The sequence below is a fragment of the Anguilla rostrata genome, chromosome 16 (genome assembly GCF_018555375.3).
Source record: "Anguilla rostrata isolate EN2019 chromosome 16, ASM1855537v3, whole genome shotgun sequence".
NCBI lineage: Eukaryota > Metazoa > Chordata > Actinopteri > Anguilliformes > Anguillidae > Anguilla > Anguilla rostrata.
Window position 1 is genome coordinate 22,472,878 of NC_057948.1, and position 21,649 is coordinate 22,494,526.

At 42.3% G+C, this 21,649-nt stretch overlaps 2 protein-coding genes and 1 long non-coding RNA gene across 6 annotated transcripts in view; 1 reads left to right on the plus strand and 2 right to left on the minus strand.

The window, feature by feature from the left end:
* The first annotated feature begins 3,236 nt into the window (after nt 1-3,236).
* slc25a44a (solute carrier family 25 member 44a) lies at nt 3,237-9,022 on the plus strand. The gene is made up of 4 exons (XM_064313928.1): nt 3,237-3,459; nt 4,901-5,584; nt 6,247-6,374; nt 6,843-9,022. Exons 2-4 carry the CDS (start codon nt 4,951-4,953, stop codon nt 7,032-7,034), a joined length of 954 nt encoding a protein of 317 aa, XP_064169998.1. The 5' UTR covers nt 3,237-3,459; nt 4,901-4,950; the 3' UTR covers nt 7,035-9,022.
* Nucleotides 9,023-10,929: 1,907 nt separating this feature from the next.
* On the minus strand, nt 10,930-17,200 carry skic8 (SKI8 subunit of superkiller complex). 3 transcript variants are annotated; one of them, XM_064313930.1, is made up of 11 exons: nt 17,043-17,178; nt 16,800-16,851; nt 16,548-16,575; nt 16,239-16,344; nt 15,851-16,023; nt 15,184-15,332; nt 14,180-14,273; nt 12,924-13,017; nt 12,286-12,378; nt 11,884-11,962; nt 10,930-11,272 (listed from the first exon to the last, which is right to left on the minus strand). In XM_064313930.1, exons 2-11 carry the CDS (start codon nt 16,809-16,811, stop codon nt 11,183-11,185), a joined length of 918 nt encoding a protein of 305 aa, XP_064170000.1. In that variant the 5' UTR covers nt 16,812-16,851; nt 17,043-17,178; the 3' UTR covers nt 10,930-11,182. The 3 variants fall into 3 exon arrangements, with proteins under 3 accessions (XP_064170000.1, XP_064170001.1, XP_064169999.1); XM_064313931.1 differs by lacking the exon at nt 17,043-17,178 and adding an exon at nt 16,970-16,988 and having other exon boundaries at nt 16,800-16,854; XM_064313929.1 differs by having other exon boundaries at nt 10,931-11,272; nt 16,800-16,854; nt 17,043-17,200.
* A 955-nt stretch (nt 17,201-18,155) lies between these two features.
* Nucleotides 18,156-21,649, minus strand: part of LOC135242718 (uncharacterized) — a 32,994-nt gene continuing 29,500 nt past the window's right edge. For both annotated transcript variants that reach the window (XR_010326443.1, XR_010326442.1), the window contains one exon: nt 18,156-18,484. This is a non-coding gene — a long non-coding RNA (uncharacterized LOC135242718). The remainder of the gene's footprint in view (nt 18,485-21,649) is intronic.

A 21,649-nucleotide genomic window follows, 5' to 3' on the forward strand; every position in this document is an offset into this window, starting at 1 on the left:
GGTTTGTGGGTCATGTCCCATGCAACACCAAGAGTTTGGCATTTATCAGGTAAGATACACTACATGGCCAAAAGTATGTGGGCACCTGAACATCACACTCATATGTGCTTGTTGAACATCTAATTCCAAAATCATGGGAATTAATTTGGCTCCCCTTTGCTGCTATAACAGCCTCCACTCTTCTGGGAATGCTTTCCACTAGATTTTGGAATATGTATCTGATTGTCCCATTGAACAATTCTAATTCATCCCAAAGTTGTTCAGTGGGGTTGAGGTCAGGGCAGAGCAGTTGCTCAGCCATAGCAACCCATTTCATGAAGCCCATTTCAACAGTTTTTGTGCTGACGTTGCTTCCAGCGGCAGCCTGAAAATTGGTAATGAGTGTTGCAACTGAGGACTGACTATTTTTATGCGCTATACACGCTTCACCACCCGGCAGTCCCATTCTATGAGCTTGTGTGGCCTACTGCTTCATGGCTGAACTGTTGTTGCTCCTAGACGTTTCCACTTCACAATAACAGCACTTAAAGTTGACTGGGGCAGCTCTAGCAGGGCAGAAATTTGACAAACTGATTTGTTGGAAAGGTGGTATCCTATGGCAGTGCCACATTTAAAGTCACTGAGCACTTCAGTACGACCCATTCTACTGCCAATATTTGCATGGCTGTACAGAATGTTTGATTTAAAGTACCTGTTAGCAATGGGTGTGGCTGAAGTAGCCGAACCCACTAATTAGAAGGGGTGCCTGCATACTTTCGGCCATGTAGTGTTTATCCTACAATCAGTCATATAAAGTTACTCTGCCATTATCTGTTCACTACAGAAACTATTCAGCTGTTTTCAACCAGAGGTGATACAATATCAGTTTTTTGCAAGAGCACACACAGACAAAACTGTTTAAGACCACTGTGAATCAGATCGTTTAATAACAACATTCACTTGTATTTTACAAGACATTAGGACTGTCAAATCTGTTTACTATCACAAATACATTACCTTTTAGCTGTAATTGATTGTAGAATGTTGAAGTGGAATGGAATAAACTATGAACATCATTATTATTGTCACTGTAATAATAATAATAATAATAATAATAATTTGTAATAATAATAATAATAATTATTATTATTATTATTATTATTATGATACTTGTAATTTCTTTTGTTACTTTGCCTGCAATGAGATAGTGCAAGATGTATTTTCAAAGGTTTGTGCATTCACAAGGATTCACAGTGTAGCCTAAATTCAACACAAGAGTTTGTCCAACCATCCCCTCTGCTGAAGTGATTGGCCAGCTTCTGAAAGCGTCCGTTATGCTATTGGGTTACATCATTCATAAGGATTAATTGGAGTTGCAGACAGCATATCCGATGGCAGATAATTCTCTTAAGTAGCTGTGGCAGCTGTCCCGGGCTTCACCACTGTTACTTTCACATTATTAAGACATCTCTGCACTCCCTTTGTGATGCCTGGGAAATCCCAATATGGTTCCAGTCTTAAGGGACTTTGGAAATGCACTTGGTATGGAAGCCATGTAAAAACTGTATCCCAGGTTCTGTTGCCATGGACACAATTCCAATGTATTGGCTGAGAATTAAACACCAACATGAACTGATAAAAATATACAAGATTACAGTGATTCTCTTGGCAGGAAATTTTATATTTGCAGGTTTTTTTGACATTATCTTTTTCTTGATGTTGTAATGGTTTCAAACCAGGCACATCAGAAGTGTTTTAAGAACTGTTACCAGTTACCTGGCAAGTTTCCTTTAGTGGGACATTACTGCAGAAACTGATAGAACGCTTTCAGCACAGCAATCAAAAACTCATTGTACACACTGACATTCAAATGAAAAGCAAACAAAGTAACAATGTGATTATGGTAAATTATACCATCAAACAAATTGATACAGGCAAATGTGCTTTCCCAGCGGGCAGGGGAATTAAATCATTTTTTGTCATTTTGGCATGTCATACTATAAACTCTCCGACTTATATTCCTGCATGCAAAGGGCAATTTCACAGCGATATAACCACAACACGAGAACGAAAGAAAATCAAGACTGCATTAGCGGTACAAAATCTTTTGGATCTCCATCACCACCCTGTGGGCACACGGAGAATTTCAGCTTCTATAGGCACAGGAAATGAACCCAACTTCCTGTTTGATGCTGTGGGAAGCTGGCTGGGGAGAAACTTAAAATGTGAAAAAATACAACATGAAAAATACAGAATATAATTTTTTTTCCCCCAAACTGCAACATAAGGTTTCTTGAGTATTTTAACCCATTAGACTTGAAATGACCTGCAAACAAAAATCTCAGCAATACCATTGAACATAACTGGCTTGAGACAATTCCAAGCCGAAATGTAAAAATACATGTATCTGCATGTGATGATGTGTGGACACATACTCATTTTCAGTGTGAACACAGCCTTAGGAAATATTCGCATAAAACCTAAAGTCCTACCTAACTCAGCAATTTTCCTGGATGTGAACAAAGTAAAAAAAATAAGTGTGCAATAGAAAGATGAACACAGTTACAACAACGCAAAGGAATGTTAAATGACTAGGCAAGGAACATTGCTGTAGCAGTTACAGTATGGACAAATATCTGCAAGAAAGTCCTCCTGTAATGCTACAATATGTGAAAACATGCAAAGAAATGTTTTTTTAGAATGACGAAATATGTAAATAATGCTGCTGTTGTAGATTTAAATTATGGCGCAAGATGACTAATATAGCTCCGGTATGAAATACATCTACATTGGGCTATACTATATCAAAGGTAAAGAAAGCCTGACAGTGTGACTAATATTGGTGCACCAGGATATGTAGATGACTTTACCATAACAAAGCCTCGCTTAGAATATTCAGACGGCAAGCAAACCGTTTCTGCCTAGATATGTTGCATTAGACTATGCAAATGTGCAAGGACTGTTTCTATAAATAAATGATCTATATTGGTGATTTGGTTTCAGCATGCATTAGCTTCAGGCACCAGTCATATAATTTCATAAAATCCATATGGCGAAACCAGGCAACCTCACATGATTCCACAACGTTAATGGGCGTTTTAGAACGTTGACACACTGGTTTCCCTACAGTTCGCACTTTCCAGTCTTTGGCCAAACGATAACGTCTGGTCCATACAAACAAATCACAGACGAGAGCGCCTTTTAAACAATTAGAAAAACAACGAGCCCATGTGCGTTTAAGGCGTGTACTGACCTTTCACCTTTGCTTTGCGTCAGAATCAGTGGCCGCGCATTGGTCGTTGAGAAGTATGACATTTTCAGAGACGGATCTGACCATGATTTCGTACTAGGCCGAGGCATTCCACAATGCTGCATTGTTGATGGTTTTTCCTCTTTTTTAAGGAAATAAAGTCTATGTTGGACAATGTAGACTATATAAAATCAGAAATGCGTCTCTAACGAAGACACCTACGTGACACAGTAAGTGAACGTTTCCTTATTTAGCAAGAGGTCGGCTGTTCCGTCATTGTGTGTAACGTTGGACCCAGGGCAATTCATTAGCTAGCTGGCAATGCACCGTATAGTGCACCGGTTAATGGGTGTGCTCTTTCAGGAATTATGCATTCAGTTCACTGCATTTTGTTATGATCAACTGGCATATAACGGACGTACTGTTGTATATCGAAGTTAATATAGTGCTGTTGGATTAATGGGGGCGTAGATTGTTGAGTTCAAAGCTCGCAAGGGCATTGTTACAACAACAGACGACCCATTCAAAAGATTGTGGTCAGCTGTGGGATTTAGTTATACCACAGAAATCAATTTACGTTGCAAAAAGAACGGAGTCCCCAACGTATGGAAAACATAAAATAACAGAAGTAGTGTATGCGAAGTTGACCGGAAACAAAATCCTTTGTTGTAGATTAACTGGCGATGGTATCTGTAGCCTACATACAGTCAAGAGCAGAAAGTCACATGGCTCCAGCAAGCTGGACCTGTTTTCCACCGACTGCGTCTTTTAGTAACAATGTCTAGTTCTGCATTAGCAAGTTGGTTACTGAACTCAATTACTTTAAAACTCCCCGACCACGTTAAAGTAATATAACCGCAAAATTCCTGCGTGAGTAGAATTCTCAAATTATTTTCTTATTCAAGAATTTGTCATTCGTCTGTGACTGAATTGAATACTCGTTCTTCCAACTAGCTTTTAGAAATATTTAATGAAAGAAAATGTTGCGACTGTGGTTTGCCTCTGAAATCGGATATCACTAACCACAATTTAACATCACATAACTGCACGTATCCAGTGCACCTTTTGTCGTTATAAAAACACGAGAGTGATTACAGGCTGCTTCTTAAAATAAAGAACGGACATTCACAAGACATAAGGTCTACACATGCATCATCACCGCTGGAAAATTATTTCAGGTTTATGGAAATCTCTGGTGGCACCAGTTTTACCAGCAATCTCAAACTCGGCCATATAGGCATACATTTTTGAATAGGTTATGAGTATGCTTGGAGGCGGGTCTCCTTATACCACTTGTCGTTGGTGCTGTGATGTGCCCCCAGGGTCTGATATCAAATCCAGATCATACCAGTGTTGACCTTAGTCTGACATGCCACAGTGTGATGGGCAAGCTATTGCATCATTCAGAGAGGGAAGAAAGTTCTCTGGTGGAACCTTTCTCTGGCACCTTTGCCGGTCTGCCTGCACCAGTTCATATGTTACACATTCGTGTTGCATCAGTGAGTGCCTGGCTTAGATGAGGCATTCTGGAATATTCCAAAGCATTATTCAGAGGGCAGGGGTGCTTCTCTGTACTCGGTTAGAATTAATGGAAGGGGTTGCACAGCTCATCCAGGTAACTACAGTTTAAAAAGCTATAATGAATATTATCTATCATCGTCATTCTTTAAGCTTGCCGATGAGGTCCTGACTCTGATGACGGGCGGCTCGGGGGAGGAAGAATGCAGCAGAAACGTAACATTCAGATCATCGAGTGGGAGGACCTGGACAAGAGGAAGTTCTACTCCTTTGGCGTGTTCATGACCATGACGATCCGGGCGGCGGTGTACCCGGCCACGCTGATCCGCACGCGGCTGCAGGTGCAGAAGGGCAAGTCGCTGTACAGCGGCACCTTCGACGCCTTCTTCAAGATCCTGCGGGCCGAGGGCGTGCGCGGCCTGTACCGCGGCTTCATGGTCAACACCTTCACGCTCATCTCCGGCCAGGGCTACATCACCACCTACGAGCTGGTGCGCAAGTACGTCTCGCGCTACTCCTCCGACAACACGCTCAAGTCGCTGGTGGCGGGCGGCTCGGCCTCGCTGGTGGCGCAGAGCATCACGGTGCCCATCGACGTGGTGTCCCAGCAGCTGATGATGCAGGGCCAGGGCGAGCACCTGACCCGCTTCAAAGTCAAGCCCAAGATGGTGATGGCGGCCGGGAAGTACAAGGTGACGTTTGGACAGACGCGGGACATAATCGTGCAGATCTTCGCGGTAGACGGCTTCCGCGGGTTCTATAGGGGATACGTGGCTTCCCTCTTGACGTACATCCCGAACAGTGCCGTCTGGTGGCCTTTTTATCACTTCTACGCAGGTACTGCCAACAGGAAATGTCTCTTTGGTCTTTCTCTTTGCTGCTGATAATTGCATGCATTTGCTTGTTCATTTGACAGCACAGTGTACTACTTTCAGCACGCCAGTGCATTTAGCATGTTGTCCCAAAGTCTCAGAGTCCGTTACAATGATACTGCAGTAGTTATGACTTGAATGCACTAGGGTCGAAAACACATAAGTTTCAGACAGCGTGCTTACAGCTTTGAGTGGCATTACCACATGGAATCAGCTGTTTACAGTAACTCCTTTCACAAGCTTCCTGTCAAATGGGCTAATCCTGTAGCGGAAAGCGACTAAGGTTGTCATGCTAAAGGTGCCAGGCATGTTTCTTGCAGTCATCGCTGAGGTCTCCTTTTGCTTAGGGTTTGCTTGCTATGGACAACCTGTTACTTGCCAGAATTACTCCAAAATTCCAATAATGGCATGAACAGTCACCAGCATAAATCTGTTAACCTGCATCCAGATGATGTAGCTTTTCATGGCAAAATGAAACCAAGGGTGTACAGCAGATATTCATCCAGGCGTCATTAGTCACAAACGTTGGTACAAGTGCTTGGGCACATCATGTAGGGTCTTGAGTATTTCTGCTTGGTCACAATAGCAGCGTGACTGTCCTGTGTGTACGCGGAATTGTTTTCACAGAGCAGCTCTCCAAGATGGCGCCCAGTGAGTGTCCTCACCTGATCCTGCAGGCCATGGCGGGGCCACTGGCTGCGGCCACCGCGTCCACCGTCACCAACCCCATGGACGTGGTGAGGGCCCGAGTGCAGGTAATGCCTATGGGGGGTGCTTTCGTAAAGCTTGCTTCCCAGATTTAAAAACTGGTCAAAATGTTTGGTTATATTTCCCATGCCTTCTATATGCATGCCTATGGTTATTTGCTTGTTGCCTGGTTGCCACGTCCAACCAAATCCTCTCCTTTCCCTTGTTGCTTGCTTTCAAACTCCAGGGAAATCTGAAAGTAAAATCAGCCTCAGATAGTATCGATTGTTAAATAGGGACACTTTACTGAACCAGAAAGAGGAAATATATGCAAATGTGACATTCTAGGCTTTACAGAGAGAGTGTCCTGCACCTGCCGTGTGGCAGCTTCAGTAGACTGATGTGATTTTAGTAAGACCTGGAATAGCTCAAACCGCTTTGCATCATTACTGTTTACATCTGGCATTTGAACCGTTCATTTGTGGTGAATACCTTGTGTGTGCGCTGACAGGGTGGTCTTTCTGTCTGTCTGGTAGGTGGAAGGCCGGACGTCGGTCATTGAGACTTTTAAGACGCTGCTGGCTGAGGAGGGTTTCTGGGGAATGACCAAGGGGCTCTCTGCTCGCATCATCTCCTCCACGCCCACGGCTATCGTCATGGTGGTGGGGTACGAGACGCTGAAGAAGCTGAGCCTGAGGCCGGAGCTGGTGGACTCCAGGCACTGGTAGAGCATGTAGGGGACCGCCATCGCTCCTGGCAACGCCTCTGCTCTCGGTTATCTCTCCCAGGGTCCCCTCATCCCACGGTTTTTTGTTGGCCTTTTAACTCTTTGTTGCCTTGTGATGTTTCCTTGCGGAGGTGGGGGGGTATTTTAACCTTTACTTAGATGTTGGGGAAAAAAGTTATTTTCTCTGAGGACTTATTTTGAAAACCCGTAAATGAAAAGATCAAGAAAAGAAATTTCAGTTGCATCAAAAATTGTAATTTAAATTACACAATAGAATAAAATTAAGATGGTTCAAATGGAGTTAAATTTTTAAAGCAGCAGTTTTGACCACGATTGGCAATGCAAGATCAGGGGACTAAGTATGAATGGAAAGTTAACCTGAACAGTGAAATGGACCCTTTGTCCTTTTTGACAGTTTTCCAGCTATGATTTTAGCAGCACGATTTAGAAGGAAACAGAACTGTAAAAGTAATACGATCATAAGTGCACACTGCTCCTACTACTTGGGTTCTCTAGCAGACAATCTAAACCAGCGTGGTAGAACAGTGTAAATAAGCACTAGATCAGAATACCTGGATGCGTCCCCTCAGTCCACCATGGATGAGTGTGTTTTAACAGGGTAGGGGTACATCTTGCTTAAAGGCACTGTTAAAATACAGAAAGCCAGATGAAGCTCAAGTGAACAATATAGGGAACAAGAGAACAAAAACCGTATACAGTACAGCCGTATATTCATTTCATCAACCATTTTCCTCCTCTGATGAAAGTTCAGGGGGAATTACTGTGATTAGGGGGAGAAGGGGCCCAAGAGCAGCCATGTTTGAAATGGTACAGCATCTCTGGGAAAAGCTCAATATTCAATGGATGTAAAAATAAAAAAAAAAATATGGAACAGAGTTTTGGGCCAAAGTGAGGTTTTTAGAAATGTATAAATTCAGTCATAATAGGACACACCTTTCTCCAAGGAAACTATTGTGCAGCTAGTCTCATTTATTTCAAGGTGTGCAGGGATACAGTGGACATTACGCTCGTTGCTCTTTGAAGGGGGGGGTGTTTAAAATTTTTTTTTTTTTAAATCCTCAGTGTAAAAGGGTTCAACCAATCCAGTCCTCTCACATTCCTAACAGCTTGTCGCAGTGTCAATCCAAGCTTTATGGACAGCTCTTTTTCAGGGATGACCCTACTTATGGAAATTCTTTGTTTGCAAGACTGTATTTATTTCTTTTCACTATTTGCTTATTTCCAATGGTGACTAATAAAGTTGTCCATGCACGTCTTTAGATGAAAAGAATGTGTAAGAACACTGTCGGATCAGGAACCAGGAGGTGGGTTCACCTACTGGTTAAAATAAGTTGCTCACAGGGAACTAACAAAGAACTACAGTGGGAAATGGCATGTTTCAAGATTATGAAATGCACATTTAACAGTCGGCTTGGATTTTGGTTTTTATAGGTGAACATTACACATCTTTTACCTGGAGAACTGACAGTGTTCTAATGGAAGGCTGGTGCTCACATTAATAAGCTTCTTTGTATTATGGACATTAAAAATGTTCATTAATTTCTGAAAATGAACAAAGGTTTGTAACATGGATGTGGCAATCATGCCACAAGGTATCCGGAAATGCTACTGTGTGTACTGTACCTGTCATTCAAGTTTGGCTGTGAAAAGCAAAGGAACAGATACTAAATGGTTATTTTTAAATAAGGGGTTGGGGTGCATGGGGTGAGGGAGAGTGGTCCAGTCCATTTAGTGCCTACCTTTGTAAGGAGCGCCGCCTGTTCTGCAGGCAGAGCTGTCCAAACACCTCAACCTATGGGCACATCATTTTAACAGCATGAAGACTTCAAAATGGAGGTGGTCAAGGGGGCTGCTGTAATGGTCTCCTCTTGGTTTTCAGCATGCGATTGACTGCACTGACCTGTAGAAAGAGAATATCCATGTGAAAATATCCTAATGAAAACTGATTGATTGATAAAGTCATCGGAAATCTTGACACTTTTACCTCAGACCATGTACAGTGAGACGTTCATCAAAGCCAAGACAGTCTTGCATGCTCTTCTAAGGACAGTCCTCTGCTGATGGTAGTAAACTCTTGTGAGAGAAACCTGCCACGCCACACCCCGCCCCAACTTCTCACACACAAGTGCTGTGTTCTCAGTATTGCAGAATGCACATTGCCTTTTAACTGAATTTTTTTCTCACCTTTTGGTTTTTACCCATTTCTGATTAGGGGGTTGTGCTTTTACCTGCTATTACAACTACAAAAGAAGGGAAGCTTGAACCACACAGACTGCAGTCTTGCACGGTTGTTAGTCTCCTTTCAGTTTGGCAGCTGACACCCCTGGAATTCTACAGGTGAAGCATGTACAATTCCAGGAGTTCTTGTGGAAGCTGAAGTCCAGACAAGTGGGAAAAGTACTCCAACTGTGGACTTAATAATCCCATACGCACCTGTTCAGAATGCTCCAAAAATGTTTGACTGTTGAACTCGCTCCTGGTCATGTGACTTCCTCTCTCAGGTCATCAGATAAAGTTGGGGAGTGCAGGCAGACTGTCCCAAAACTGCCCACCTCAGGTTCAGAGAATACAGGCTTCTGCACGAGTAACTTCACACACCTGAGTGCGCCCAGGACTTTCAGAATCCCTACAGATGGCCCTTATGCTGGTGTAACAGTGTGCGGTGACATTGTGAACCTATAGAGGGCGCACTATACTACAGGGACAGATGTAAAAAGATGTATTAAGTTTTTAAAATAGACCGCATCTCCCTCTTCGTGCATTATGTTTTCCACACTCCCTGTGATAATTCAGCCTGTGAATGTGCATGTGAAGTTTCATTAGCCTCCACAGTGCCGGACATTTCTGCATCCTGAAGTTGTGTGTGTACTTCATTTATGAACACGTTTGCATAAGTAAAAATGTGCTGCGTGTTTGAAGCGGTGTATAGTCTCCCAAAGCACACCTTGTTACTATAACAGCTTAATAAAATTTCAGATGTGAAACCTCATCTTCAGGGAGTGGATGAAACTGTTGGTCTTAAGTTATGAAGATCTAATGGTTACAGTCTGGAATAATAGGAAAATGATAATACTGATAATGTTGTTTTGAGGTACAAATGTCAACTGTATTTCCATCAGTGTTCTAACATGTACAGCTATAATTATGGGCAAAAAAAAACCTTTGGTAGATTCAGATCTATGCTGAATTGGAGATATCCAACAATTCTGGACACCGGTAACCTTGAAATGGTTTCATGGTTTTCTTAAAATTACATCCATTGATAAACAGCACAACTAAGGCTACAGTATCTGTAATTCAATAAATTCAGTTCGAATTTTAGGCACAGATATCTGCAATTAAGTCTCAAATACCTTGTAATTAATACATTAATGCAACTGGATACTAGATCCCTACAACTAAATTTCAGATACCAGGAACGTGGCTTCTGCAAACTAACCAGATGGTCAGTCCTCCAATATTTATGATATGATAGATCCAAGAGGCATTTTCACCATTGATTAATCCCGTCTCTGGAATAGCTTATGCTTCGGTGACACATTTAATTAGTCATTCATGTAATTAATACAAATCAAAAGGATGCCCTGTTCTGTGGTAACACAGTATACCCTTTCAAGAACGTAGCAGCTTTGTTTGTATTATCTCTTTGTATTACACGTGGGCATGGTTTGTAAAGAGGCCTTCACAGGCCTTCTAAGCAAACTCCCTGTGTAAACTAGGACTGGTGAGCCTGGTGGAAATGCCAGTCTCCAGCCTCCATATCTGCACACAATGTTTACATTTCAGCGCAGTGTTTGCTCCATTAAATAATGACATTCAAGTGACCCCAACGATTAAGGGACCGTACACAGCAGGCAGATAAATCCACAGCCAGTCAGGCAAGTTTTTTAAAATACGTTTATTTGAACACGATGGAGTACCCTTTTCTCAGCCAGAAACAAAACATACACAAAAAAAGCTTTTCTCCTTCGGACACAGGTGATCTGTTGCAAGTCGTCCCAGAAGTGCTTTGGACAGAGCACCGGTGATTAGAGTTCCCGCAGGATGCAGGTGGGACGGCGGTCAGGAGGCTTCCGCGGCGTGCGCAAACCGCAGCGTCAGCAGCCACTGCCCCGGCAGGGGGCGGGGTCACATCGGACAGTCATAAATGTGGATGGCCCGGTCGTCTCCCGCAGACACGATCTTGGAGCCGTCCACATTGTACTTAACACTCCACACCTGGGAGAAAAGCAGCCGCCATGTTAGAAGCCGCCTGGCTTCACCCGAGTGGTGGCGGGTGGCATTAAGGCTCCCTGCGGGGCTGCTGCTGCCGTGGCATCCGTTTCAGTGAGATACAATGAGGCCTCGCGTTGAGCTTCAGGTACAAATCCCATGCCGACAAAATGTAACCAGGTCACTTAGTTTACCCAGGGATTCATGATTGAGTTAACGGGTATAGAAGATTTCACTATTTAGTTGGGTATAGAAGATTTTATGATTTAGTTTACTCTGGAATGTGAAATTTCCTGATTTAGTTAATTCAGGTATATAATGATTTGATTTACTCGGGTGTAGAAAATTTCTTGATTTAATTTACTCAGATATAGAAGATTTTATGATTTAGTTTGCTCGGGTATAAAAGATTACATGACACCATTTACCAAGTTATTGATGAAATTGCGACTTTGCATATCCAGGAATAGAACATTTCATCTCCCAGTTTATCCAGGCAAAGTAGACATTGTGACAGTACCCAGATATAGAAGGGGTCACGACTCATTTTAATAAGGTGTACCATGGGGTAGTGACCCAGTTTGCCCAAGTGTGCAGGGGCTTATGCTTTTCCTCACCTGGTCCTGATGATCAAAGAATGTGTTGACACAGGTCCTGGAGCTGGCATCCCAAACCTTCACACTCTTATCTGAAGAGCTAGGAAAAGGGCAGAACCCGCTTTCAACACTCAGGCCCACTCCCAAAACACTGCACTGCACCACACCCTCAGCCCTGACTGAACTCATTTTAGCATGAGTCACACTCCTAAATCAAAACCTTGTCTTTCTCTCCCCTTGGCGTGTAAGGCTCATTAAAAATTCACTTGTAGATAGGCTGACTGAAGAAACCTTGTAAACTGTACTATATACACACAACTGATGCAAACGACGGACATGCTTTTTGACTAATCTGAAATCTTCTTCCTGGGTTTGGCTAGAGCAGGGCTGGGCGTTTTCAGGTGAGAAGGGGGCTGGGCCTACCTGGAGACGAAGTGCGTGTGGTCGGGGGAGAAGGCCACATTCAGCACCCAGGACCCGTGTCCGCTTAGCGTTCCCGCCAGGTTGGCGTGCTGCCTGAAAAACCACCCAGGCACCATTCAATATCTTGCAAACAGTCACGTATTCAAAGTCAGAGCCATATTCCAATACACCGGGATTGAGCAAATAGGAGACCCTACAGTAGTGTATGACTCTCCAACAATTTGTGTCTGAAACATTCTCTGCAACACGTCTTTCTGTCGATTCAGGCATTCAGCCAGTTCAGAATAAATGCCAGTAAAACAGACCGAAACGGTCAGGTATTGATCAATATTCCATTTAACTCAGTGTGCAGAGCAACATATATTTCAGAGATGCCATTGGTTAGAACCTCGAAATTCATTTGAAGCATCACTGGAAAGCGGAATTTAGAATGTGGCGAGATGACAAAGCACAGCTAATGGACCTGACCACACAGCCACATATGCTGTTTGTTTAATTACTAAATGAATAAAATGCTAATAAATAACTCAGTCACTCAGAAGCGCGTTCAGTGGTGGGAATGAAACGTGGGAGCCAGCGGGACCAGGCCAGACCAGCCCACAAACACAGAGTCGTTTCAGGTTTACTGCGGTACTCACACGTCGTAAATCTTGATGTAGCCGTCATCGGAGGCCGTCACCAAGAGCTGGGAATCTGGCGAGAACGTCAGCGATCTAATGGGCATGGCGTGGCCTGAGAGAGGAGGACGATTAAGTAGCAGAACCAACGCCTTCACAGCCTGCTTCAACACGCAAGGCAAACATCAGACGCCTGCACTGGCCTCCAACACACACTGGTGTCTTTCAAATGGAAGCTAGCCCTGCTCAGTACCAGAGAAGAGGCACTACACAGCTGGAGCCGGAAACGACCCAAACATAAAGGAGACGCCTAAGCAGAGAAATCGCTGCCGTCGCACACACACACTGGACGGCTCACTTCCTGGATTTTTTCACATTTCAGTTTTAGTTTCAATTGGCCCAGAGGGTTTTTGGGTGTGATGTAGGATATTTTAGATATTATACTACCTCTGGAGGCCTAACTTCACTGTACAAGCTGGTTTAGGCTGTGTTCACACCGGACATGCTTTACAAGCGAGGGGCGGCTTTTTTCTAATTATTTCAATTGAGCTTGAGGCGTTGTCTGCGATGCTTCTGCACACCAGGCGCCTTGTGTTTACCCGCCCTCGCTGTTTTTAGGTGGGCATGGAGCTGAAAATGAACAAGCACTCCAAGAAAAAAAAGCCCCCTATGTCATTCTTTACTTGGCTGTCCAATCACATGAAAATAAGGGCGGGCCTTAATTCTGCAGTTAGCTTCCGCTGTGAATAAAGATGATCAAAGAAGTTGGTTGTTACAGTTTCTGGCCACTTGAACCATGACAAAAACAAGTGGTCCAAGGCTCGGCGACACATTAGTGCTATGTGGACGCAGATGCAGTTATTTCGGAACGTTGATAATGCGAATACATCACGCAAGTGAGACAGAGCAGATGCCTTCAAACAGCTAAAGCGTCCAGCTAGCTTCATAAAATCAAAACAGGTTGTGCGTCATGCGTTTTCAAGCCAAAAAAACGCAGCAAAGCAAATATATAAAATGTCCTTCATTGCACACAAAAACTGTCTGGGACAATAGAGAACAAATGTGAAATAATATCAAAAGTGAAATAATATCAGAAGTGAGCCATAACTTTAATTTATCATTCAAAGTTGAAGTGCACATAGATGACATCCAGGCCTTGGCAGACAGCAGATGAGAAGAACAGAAACCCTGCCACCTCACAAACTTCACACCCTCCCTTTATAAGACACACAGATTGCAGAATGGCTCTGTGGATACAGCCATTAAATTTAATTTACCTTCCAGCGTGTGGAGAAGTTTCCCAGTTGCAATATCAAAAATATTAATGATTCCATCTATAGCCCCACTGGCCAAATACTTTCCATCAGGACTCTGAAAGAGCAGAACACAAAAACACTGGGACCTGTACATGACAACGTTTCTGAGCTTGGAAGAGCAGCACACACGCATACATAAAAGCTTTACTGACCAACTGATCAAGACAGACAAGCACGTAATTTTGATGTGCCTAAAAATCACATAAACAGCAGAACCGTCCTCTGTGCAACATTGGTTAATATTAGTTAGTCTTTAGCAGGATATTGTCAATTTAGGGAAGACTGTAGAAAATCAAGTGGAACAGGATGGCATTTTCTGACTATGTGTGTCTAATTTCTCCACGTCATTCCTGCTTCTTGAATTGTAGCCATCGTTTGGTTAGTCATATCTGCGGCAACCCTCAGGCAGTCGGTTACATAAATTGCCCAAATTATTTGAAAAGCAACCAAGCGAGCACTCTAAATCCATTCCCAGCTGTTGGCATGGGAAAAGAATCTTGTTTTTTTCAGTGACCACAGTTTCTGTTTGGACACTTGGATGCCCACGGTTCTGACTCAATGTCCTCTCCCTACTAATGAGAATAAAGCTACTGAGGGCTGCAGGCAGTGTGCGTGAACCCCAGAAGGTGTGGTTCCCTCATCATTGCTATACTTACCACCATATTACACGGACATGCAGCTACAAAGATCTTGGGGCGACACACCGCTTTTTCACATAGCCTTACATCACCCACAACCTGCAACCCTCCATTTGCAAGTCCATTTCCCACAAGCGCCATGCCACACTAATATGGATAAACATGGGAAAACTGGCTTATGGAAAGGAGGCCGTGACTAACAGGTAAATTCATACCCCTTGCAGTCTGTACTGTAATCATATACTGTACATGAGATCACATTTATTAAGATGCATCTTTTTAGAGCAGCTCACTAAGTTAATGAATGAATGTGGCCACAAAGCTTACGTAAGCGATGCTCAGGATGAATTTCCCCCGAGTGTCCAGAGAGTGCTCCTTCTTCCCGCTCTCAACTCCAAAGATGTTCACCTTGCCCAGGTGGCTACCTGTGGCAATGTATCTTGAGTCCGGAGAGAACGCCACTGTCCATGCATCCACTGCAAACGGGAACAAGGAGTGAGTGCGTCATGCTGCTCTGCGTTTGCTAGTGATAAGAGTACCACCACCAGCCCATGTCCTTGCACAGGGATATGAATAACATCAGGCAGAACTGCCTGTTGGCGCTCACTAACCCGCCCTGATAAGAGCTGAACAGGCTCACTAGAAAACAACAGACACTTTATGATACAACAATCATGCAAACACAGAAAGCTTTAGGTGACTGATAATATTTATTGCCCATAACCCAGGGGCTCCCAAACTTTTTTCTGATGCAATGCCAAATGAACGCTCACACATTTACACAACCCCAACACTCTACCCACACATAAGCCTTATGCTTAACAACACTGTATAGTCATAATGACAATGATGCCCATCCTCAGATCAAGCGACCACATGACTACTCTCCTGATCACCTTTAGTCCAACAGCACATGTCCTGAGATTTACTCTAGTTTGAAGGTTGAAGGTTCTCAGTGGACCAGGTTCACAAACAGAACTCTGTGGATCCCCACCTGGCCCCGCATCCATGGATTTGATCTGCTTCCCGGACTCCAGGTCCCAGAGTCGAATGTTGGCGTCCAACGAGCTGGAAGCTGCAAGGGCGCCGTTGTGACTGATGTCCACGGACACCACGCCCAGTTGGTGGTTTTCCAGTGTCCACTGGAGCTCCAGCTTCTCCTCTGACCTTTGGGGTGAGATCACAATTTAGCCAGTGGTAAAGTCACAGCTATCAAAGCACCTGCACCACATGAATACCCAACCACACTCACCCTCTGCCCTTCAAATTAACATTAATCGGTATGGTCCAGTTAATCACTGCTTTCCATTGAGATTTACTTGACCATTTCTTAATCAAGGTAAAAATCAGCTCTCAAAAGCAACGCACACTTTTTTTTTTACCATTTCCAAACTTTGACAGTATCATCCAGCGACCCAGTGATGATAGTCTCCGTGCGGTCCTTTTCATTCTGACCCCAGGCTGTGGTCCAGATGGCGTCATCGTGAGCTAAGTTTGAACATAGGTTGTAAGGAACCCCATCTTAAAATATGCAAAGCTACCGGATGTAAGGACTATACTTATTTTAGAGTATTGACTGTTTATGGTAAAGGTAACAAAATAAACATGCATACGTATGTTTATAAAGACAGAACAGAAATAATAAGCAAATATTGATAACTGATACTGAAATATAAAGTTCCCGCACTTACCATGTTCTTGCTTGAACAGTATGCTATACTGAAATGTAAACAAACAAGGAGGTTATTTTTCGAATCGAGCTGGCTAGCCAGAGTATCGTGAAAATTGTCATTTTGCATCGGTCACTTAGAATATACAAGTTACAGAAACTAAACAATTCAGTAACTAACTGACAAAATAAGGCCATGTGCTGAGATTTGAATAGTTAGCTACAGTACAGCATAATCTCATTGGCTGTTTGTGTACGAACACGTCAAATGTACCTGCGTGCTCATTTTGCCCTTTCCGATCTTCGAATTTTTGAAATAACGCAGCCTTCTGAAACAGAAATTACGTGATCCAAAAAGTTATCAATGCATTTTGAATCAGCATGCACACATATTTCCAGAAACCCAGCAAGCGCTGATACACAATAGCAGAAAATGCAACGCACAGTGGGCAGAACTAATATTTTCGCTGATTCCCCCAAAGATGGAACAACATTTTCTGACACTCTAAAATGTTACCTTGACTATTTCAGCATTTATCGCTGGTTGTTGGCGTAATTTTGTTCCACAACAGCAAAGGATTTCCGCTCAACAGTAAGACGCCATGACAACTCCGCGCTGAGGATTCTGGGACAATAAGCGCCCAAACTTCCGCCCTAAAATAGTGCCAGTCGCCTTGCTTACGAGCGAGATCTCACTGTCGCGGAAAAAAAAATGACTTCACGAGTTTAGATAAGACCAGGTTTAATTCTTCATCTTCTTGTTTATGCCAACGGGCGCGTAAACAAAGACGAAGGAATTAAGCCAATATCTTAACTTGAATCTTTTGTTATTTTTAATGACTGTAGTCACAGAGGCACTGTTCTAGTTGACAGAACTATTTGAAACATCCGGTAATAAGATTCGATTTATTTAGGGGAATTGCCCGCCGCAGTGACATTTATTTACTGCTTTAGCATGCCATCCCGCTATGATTTAGTACTGTTGTCACAAGACGTTATTACCCAAGGCAAAGAAGGTACACCCAAAGATCAATGTCTCCAACAATCCGCATTGACAGACAATAAATTGCCATTTTAATGGGCAGGAGACAAAAGATTCACCGTAATTGATCCTGCACATTATTATTCACTCCTACAGCTAATGCTATGCTTTAGCTTCTTCCTGTCAGAGAAAGATTTTCAATCTAGATTCTGTCTTCTTGTTCTGCAGAATACATCATGTTTCAAAACCTTGTTACAGGAATTGGAGCATTTTTCTAATAACATTGTGTAGCATTATGTAACAACATTTAAGCACAAAACTAAAAATATGTCGTAAAATCCCTTTCAATCTGAGCGTCTTCTGTTCCGTTGCAAAGCATATCTAGTCATAAAAGTAGTCCTACAGCTTTAGGTTTTCTGCAATAGAAGCTTATTTGATGTTAATATTTGGATAACCTTTTTTAACCAAAGATACCAAAGTGTAAAAATTATTTAAAAGTTTATATAGCCTTTCTATACAAGTAACTTCCTCTGACAAAGCTCTTTCTCTTAATTATAAGATTTTGTTATTTTCCCGTTTTTCATCAATCGCTGTGCCTTCACGACCCTGGTTATGGTTCCAAATAATAATCAAAAGTGACCAAGAATAACTCTCAAAAGGGGTTTCCATGCACACATTTAAAAAATGCATTGGAAAATTATACTATGGTTTAGAGCTTGTCAGGTAGCTCATCCATATAAAGTAATAGACCTTGGTTCAGTGATACAACTCCCTGTCAATATCCCAGCATAACTGGTTATACTGTCTACTGTCTATATTGTCTAGGGAGGGAGGATTTCAGTCAACAGGGCATGTCCCACCTCACTGCATGCTCGTGCCTCCTGTGGTCAGATGCAGTAACTGCAGTTTAGTTCAGCTCTCAGACTCTGCAGCTGAGTTGGTGGACAGCAGTGACTTGAGAAGCACAATTTGTGATTCTAATAATGGGAGAGAAAACATTTAATGCAGGCAAGTTCTTCAATTTCCTGTATATTCACTGTCAGCCAGTCCACAGTGTAACCCTCTATCTACACTCACAATTGTTCAAAGAAAATGCACATATCCCACAGTGTTTATCAATCAAAGGAACAGCTTTAACTATTTAAAATGTGGAATAGGGGATCAATTTGACTGGTCATTTAGTTATGCATTCAAAATGCAAATAAAAACATTCATGCACACAATTTAAACGAACATTTCTAGGTTTCTGGTTCTGATTATGCCTGTATACAACTTCAGCATCCCAGAAGATAAAGATTTAAATGTTAAAAATGAATGAAGGCAGAGATTCACTATTTCCCCTGTAGTTTTGCCTGCATTGTTAGCAGGGGTGGAGGTGTCTGAGCAGAGGTGACATTGTGACACATGAGGTCTCATCTCTCTAACTGCTTTCTAAGTAAGATGGATGAGCTCTATGAGAAGAGTGTTGGTGGGCGGACTGTAATCTAATATTCTACGAGAAAAAAATGTCAAGCATGGAAAAGTGATTGCTTTTTATCTGGATCTGGCCATTCCATATACTGCATTTGTGTAAAATGGATTGCAATGTACTTTGAACAAAGATAGTACAATCAATCAGCTTAATTTAATTAGGAAATGTTGTGCCATTTAAAAATGAAAATGTCCATAGGGATGTACATTTAAGACAAAAATATAGAAAGATTTACTTTATTTTAAAACATTCCATTTTACCCAATTAATTTTCATCAATTTGGGGACATAATCATATGTGTAGGCATATCATACACATAATTTCCACTCAAAATTTGGATGAGTGGACACCAACAAAGTTGCCCTGTATTTTAATTTCCCATAACAAAAACTAATTGTTACATCCTAAAAGTAATAAAATAAGGTCTTGAGGCTGATTAATCAACAAAGAAATGATACACAAGGAAATGGGCTCATTGTACACATGGTCACAGGAGCAGTGTGTGCTGTCACGTATAACTAAAGTAGTTCATCACCGTTATAGCTGAAATATTAGCCATTAGCCCTCTCTCCAATCTCCCCATTGAATATAAGTATATATAGGTTTCATTCTGTTTGAACTTTACATGTCCTTAATTTATATGCTTCCTTTGCCTCCTTTGTGATGTAGTACAGAGTGGGGAGACTGCTAACCAATGTAACGGACAGTCCTTTGTGGTCTCTTAAAGGGACAGTTCACTTTCTAAGGTTTTTGATATTATTTAAGTGCCTCGGGAGGAATAATGTCACTGTACAAGCTGCTTGTACAAACATTAAAACTGAAATAATATTTTTGAAACCCACAGAAAGTGAATGATCCCTTCAACACAATCCTAAACAAAATGTGATCACTTTTCTGCAACTACAGTCAGTTGGGCTAAACTGCTTGTAGAGCTTTTCTACTAAAATATGCCTGAGGGTTGTCATCTCTATCTTGGCCAGCTCTCCCTTTGCATTTTTTTAAGGGAGGGTTATAATCATTGATTGATGGGGCAGAGAGTGGCCAACCTGTGTCCAGAGGGAATTGCCAGGTCATTTTACTGAACTGTTTTCTGAGAAAATGACTAGGACCCATCTGTACTTTAATTACTTGCTCTTGTCCGGAGGGCAGTTCTTAAAAGACATTGATGAAGAGCCATCAGCTAGGGAACCAATTAAGCCTGACGTGGCGACAGAACAACCTGAGCCCACGTTCTCTCCTGGGGTGGAGTGGAGGGTTCAGGGTACGAAGGGATGAATCATCCTTCCTGGAAGTTGCAATGAAGGCCAGTTTGGAGTGGCCATCAGCTGCCAAATAGAATTTGCTCGTCAATGGAGAGCCAGAAAGCAAGGCTGTGCTTTTTTTCTGAATTGGTTTGCATTCAATGCTTGAGGCACATGGCTCACTTAAGGGTTTATTCAGATGTGCAGTCCTTAATGGGGTCTAATGAGGCACGGAAGTGCTCTCGATTCACAAAAAACGGCACTTACTGGGATGTGAACTATTTCATTAGCAGTTATTTTTACCACGAAAAGGCTGTTGTTGCTGTTCTCAAAGGCCAGCAATAGGGCATGGCTCTTCATATGAATTGTTTTAAGTAGCTGATCATTCTATTCATAAATCTTATTTTACCAGCCCAATTCCAATTTATTTATTGATTTTCTCTGAACACAGTATGCATTCTGTGGACTTAACTGGCTTTAAAGGCCCAATTTGAACCCCCTTTGAATGGTCTCTCCAGCTATGTTTTACCAAAGCACGCCCTCTGTGGGTCTCTGATGTGCTTTCTGATGTCTTTCCAACACCTTCATCCCGGAATGCTAGGCTAGGCTTCCCAGAGACATTCTGAGGCTCTTCAGTCCCTGAAAGCAGACTGTTCCAAAACAAACCACTAAAAGGGACACACATGCGCACACACACATACACTCACACACAATCACTGCAGAGTGAATTTGTCAGGTACAATGCATAATGATTTACAGGCAGATCTTGTATAACAGTATTAAACAGTATTAAAGTTGCATATAATTGTGAATTTGCTGTTTTAAATCTCTTTAAAAGCTCTCTGACATCCAAGCCCCATGGTCAGAAAGTGATTGATTGATTGTCCTTTTCAGGGTGAACACCCAGCCTTTTTAATGATGCAATATCTCAAAAGCACCAAATACATCTCGAAGTGTGACAAAAGAACTACGATACAACTAATATTAATAATAACACAAGTCTCTGATTATTTTCCAAACATGATAGATACTGAAATAAAGAAAACAGAAACCATGCTTTCTTTTCTGTGGTTCATTAAAAAGGTTTAAATGTAAACATTGCTGCATGCAACCATTCAGGAAGACCTGGCGATTATTCAATTAATTTGTTTAGGATTTATTCAATTGTCAAATGAGTTAAAAATGAAATGAGTCAAAAAATTGCGCCAAATTTAAGATGGTACCTAGATTTTGTGACAGGTCAGTTCTGTGTCCAATTCTGTATATCTATTTGTGGTTACATCTATGTTTCTTTTTCAATGTTGCAATATGATTGGCTCACGGCAGTCATGGCCCTGTACATGGGCCTCTCAAACACTGGCAAACCATCTGAAAGTTCCAGCCAGTAGTTGGGTGTCAATTGTTTCTAAGGTCAATGAGGCTTAAAACTG

Excerpts from the sequence above, each read along its gene's own strand:
- slc25a44a (XM_064313928.1), top strand. The coding sequence starts at position 4,951 with ATGCAGCAGAAACGTAACATTCAGATCATCGAGTGGGAGGACCTGGAC. Across the intron at positions 5,585-6,246 it reads TTTTTATCACTTCTACGCAG|AGCAGCTCTCCAAGATGGCG; the intron begins GTACTGCCAACA and ends TTGTTTTCACAG. Across the intron at positions 6,375-6,842 it reads TGGTGAGGGCCCGAGTGCAG|GTGGAAGGCCGGACGTCGGT; the intron begins GTAATGCCTATG and ends TCTGTCTGGTAG.
- skic8 (XM_064313930.1), bottom strand. Across the intron at positions 16,024-16,238 it reads ACTGTCAAAGTTTGGAAATG|GTCAGAGGAGAAGCTGGAGC; the intron begins GTAAAAAAAAAA and ends CTCACCCCAAAG. Across the intron at positions 14,274-15,183 it reads TCATCCTGAGCATCGCTTAC|AGTCCTGATGGAAAGTATTT; the intron begins GTAAGCTTTGTG and ends CTGCTCTTTCAG.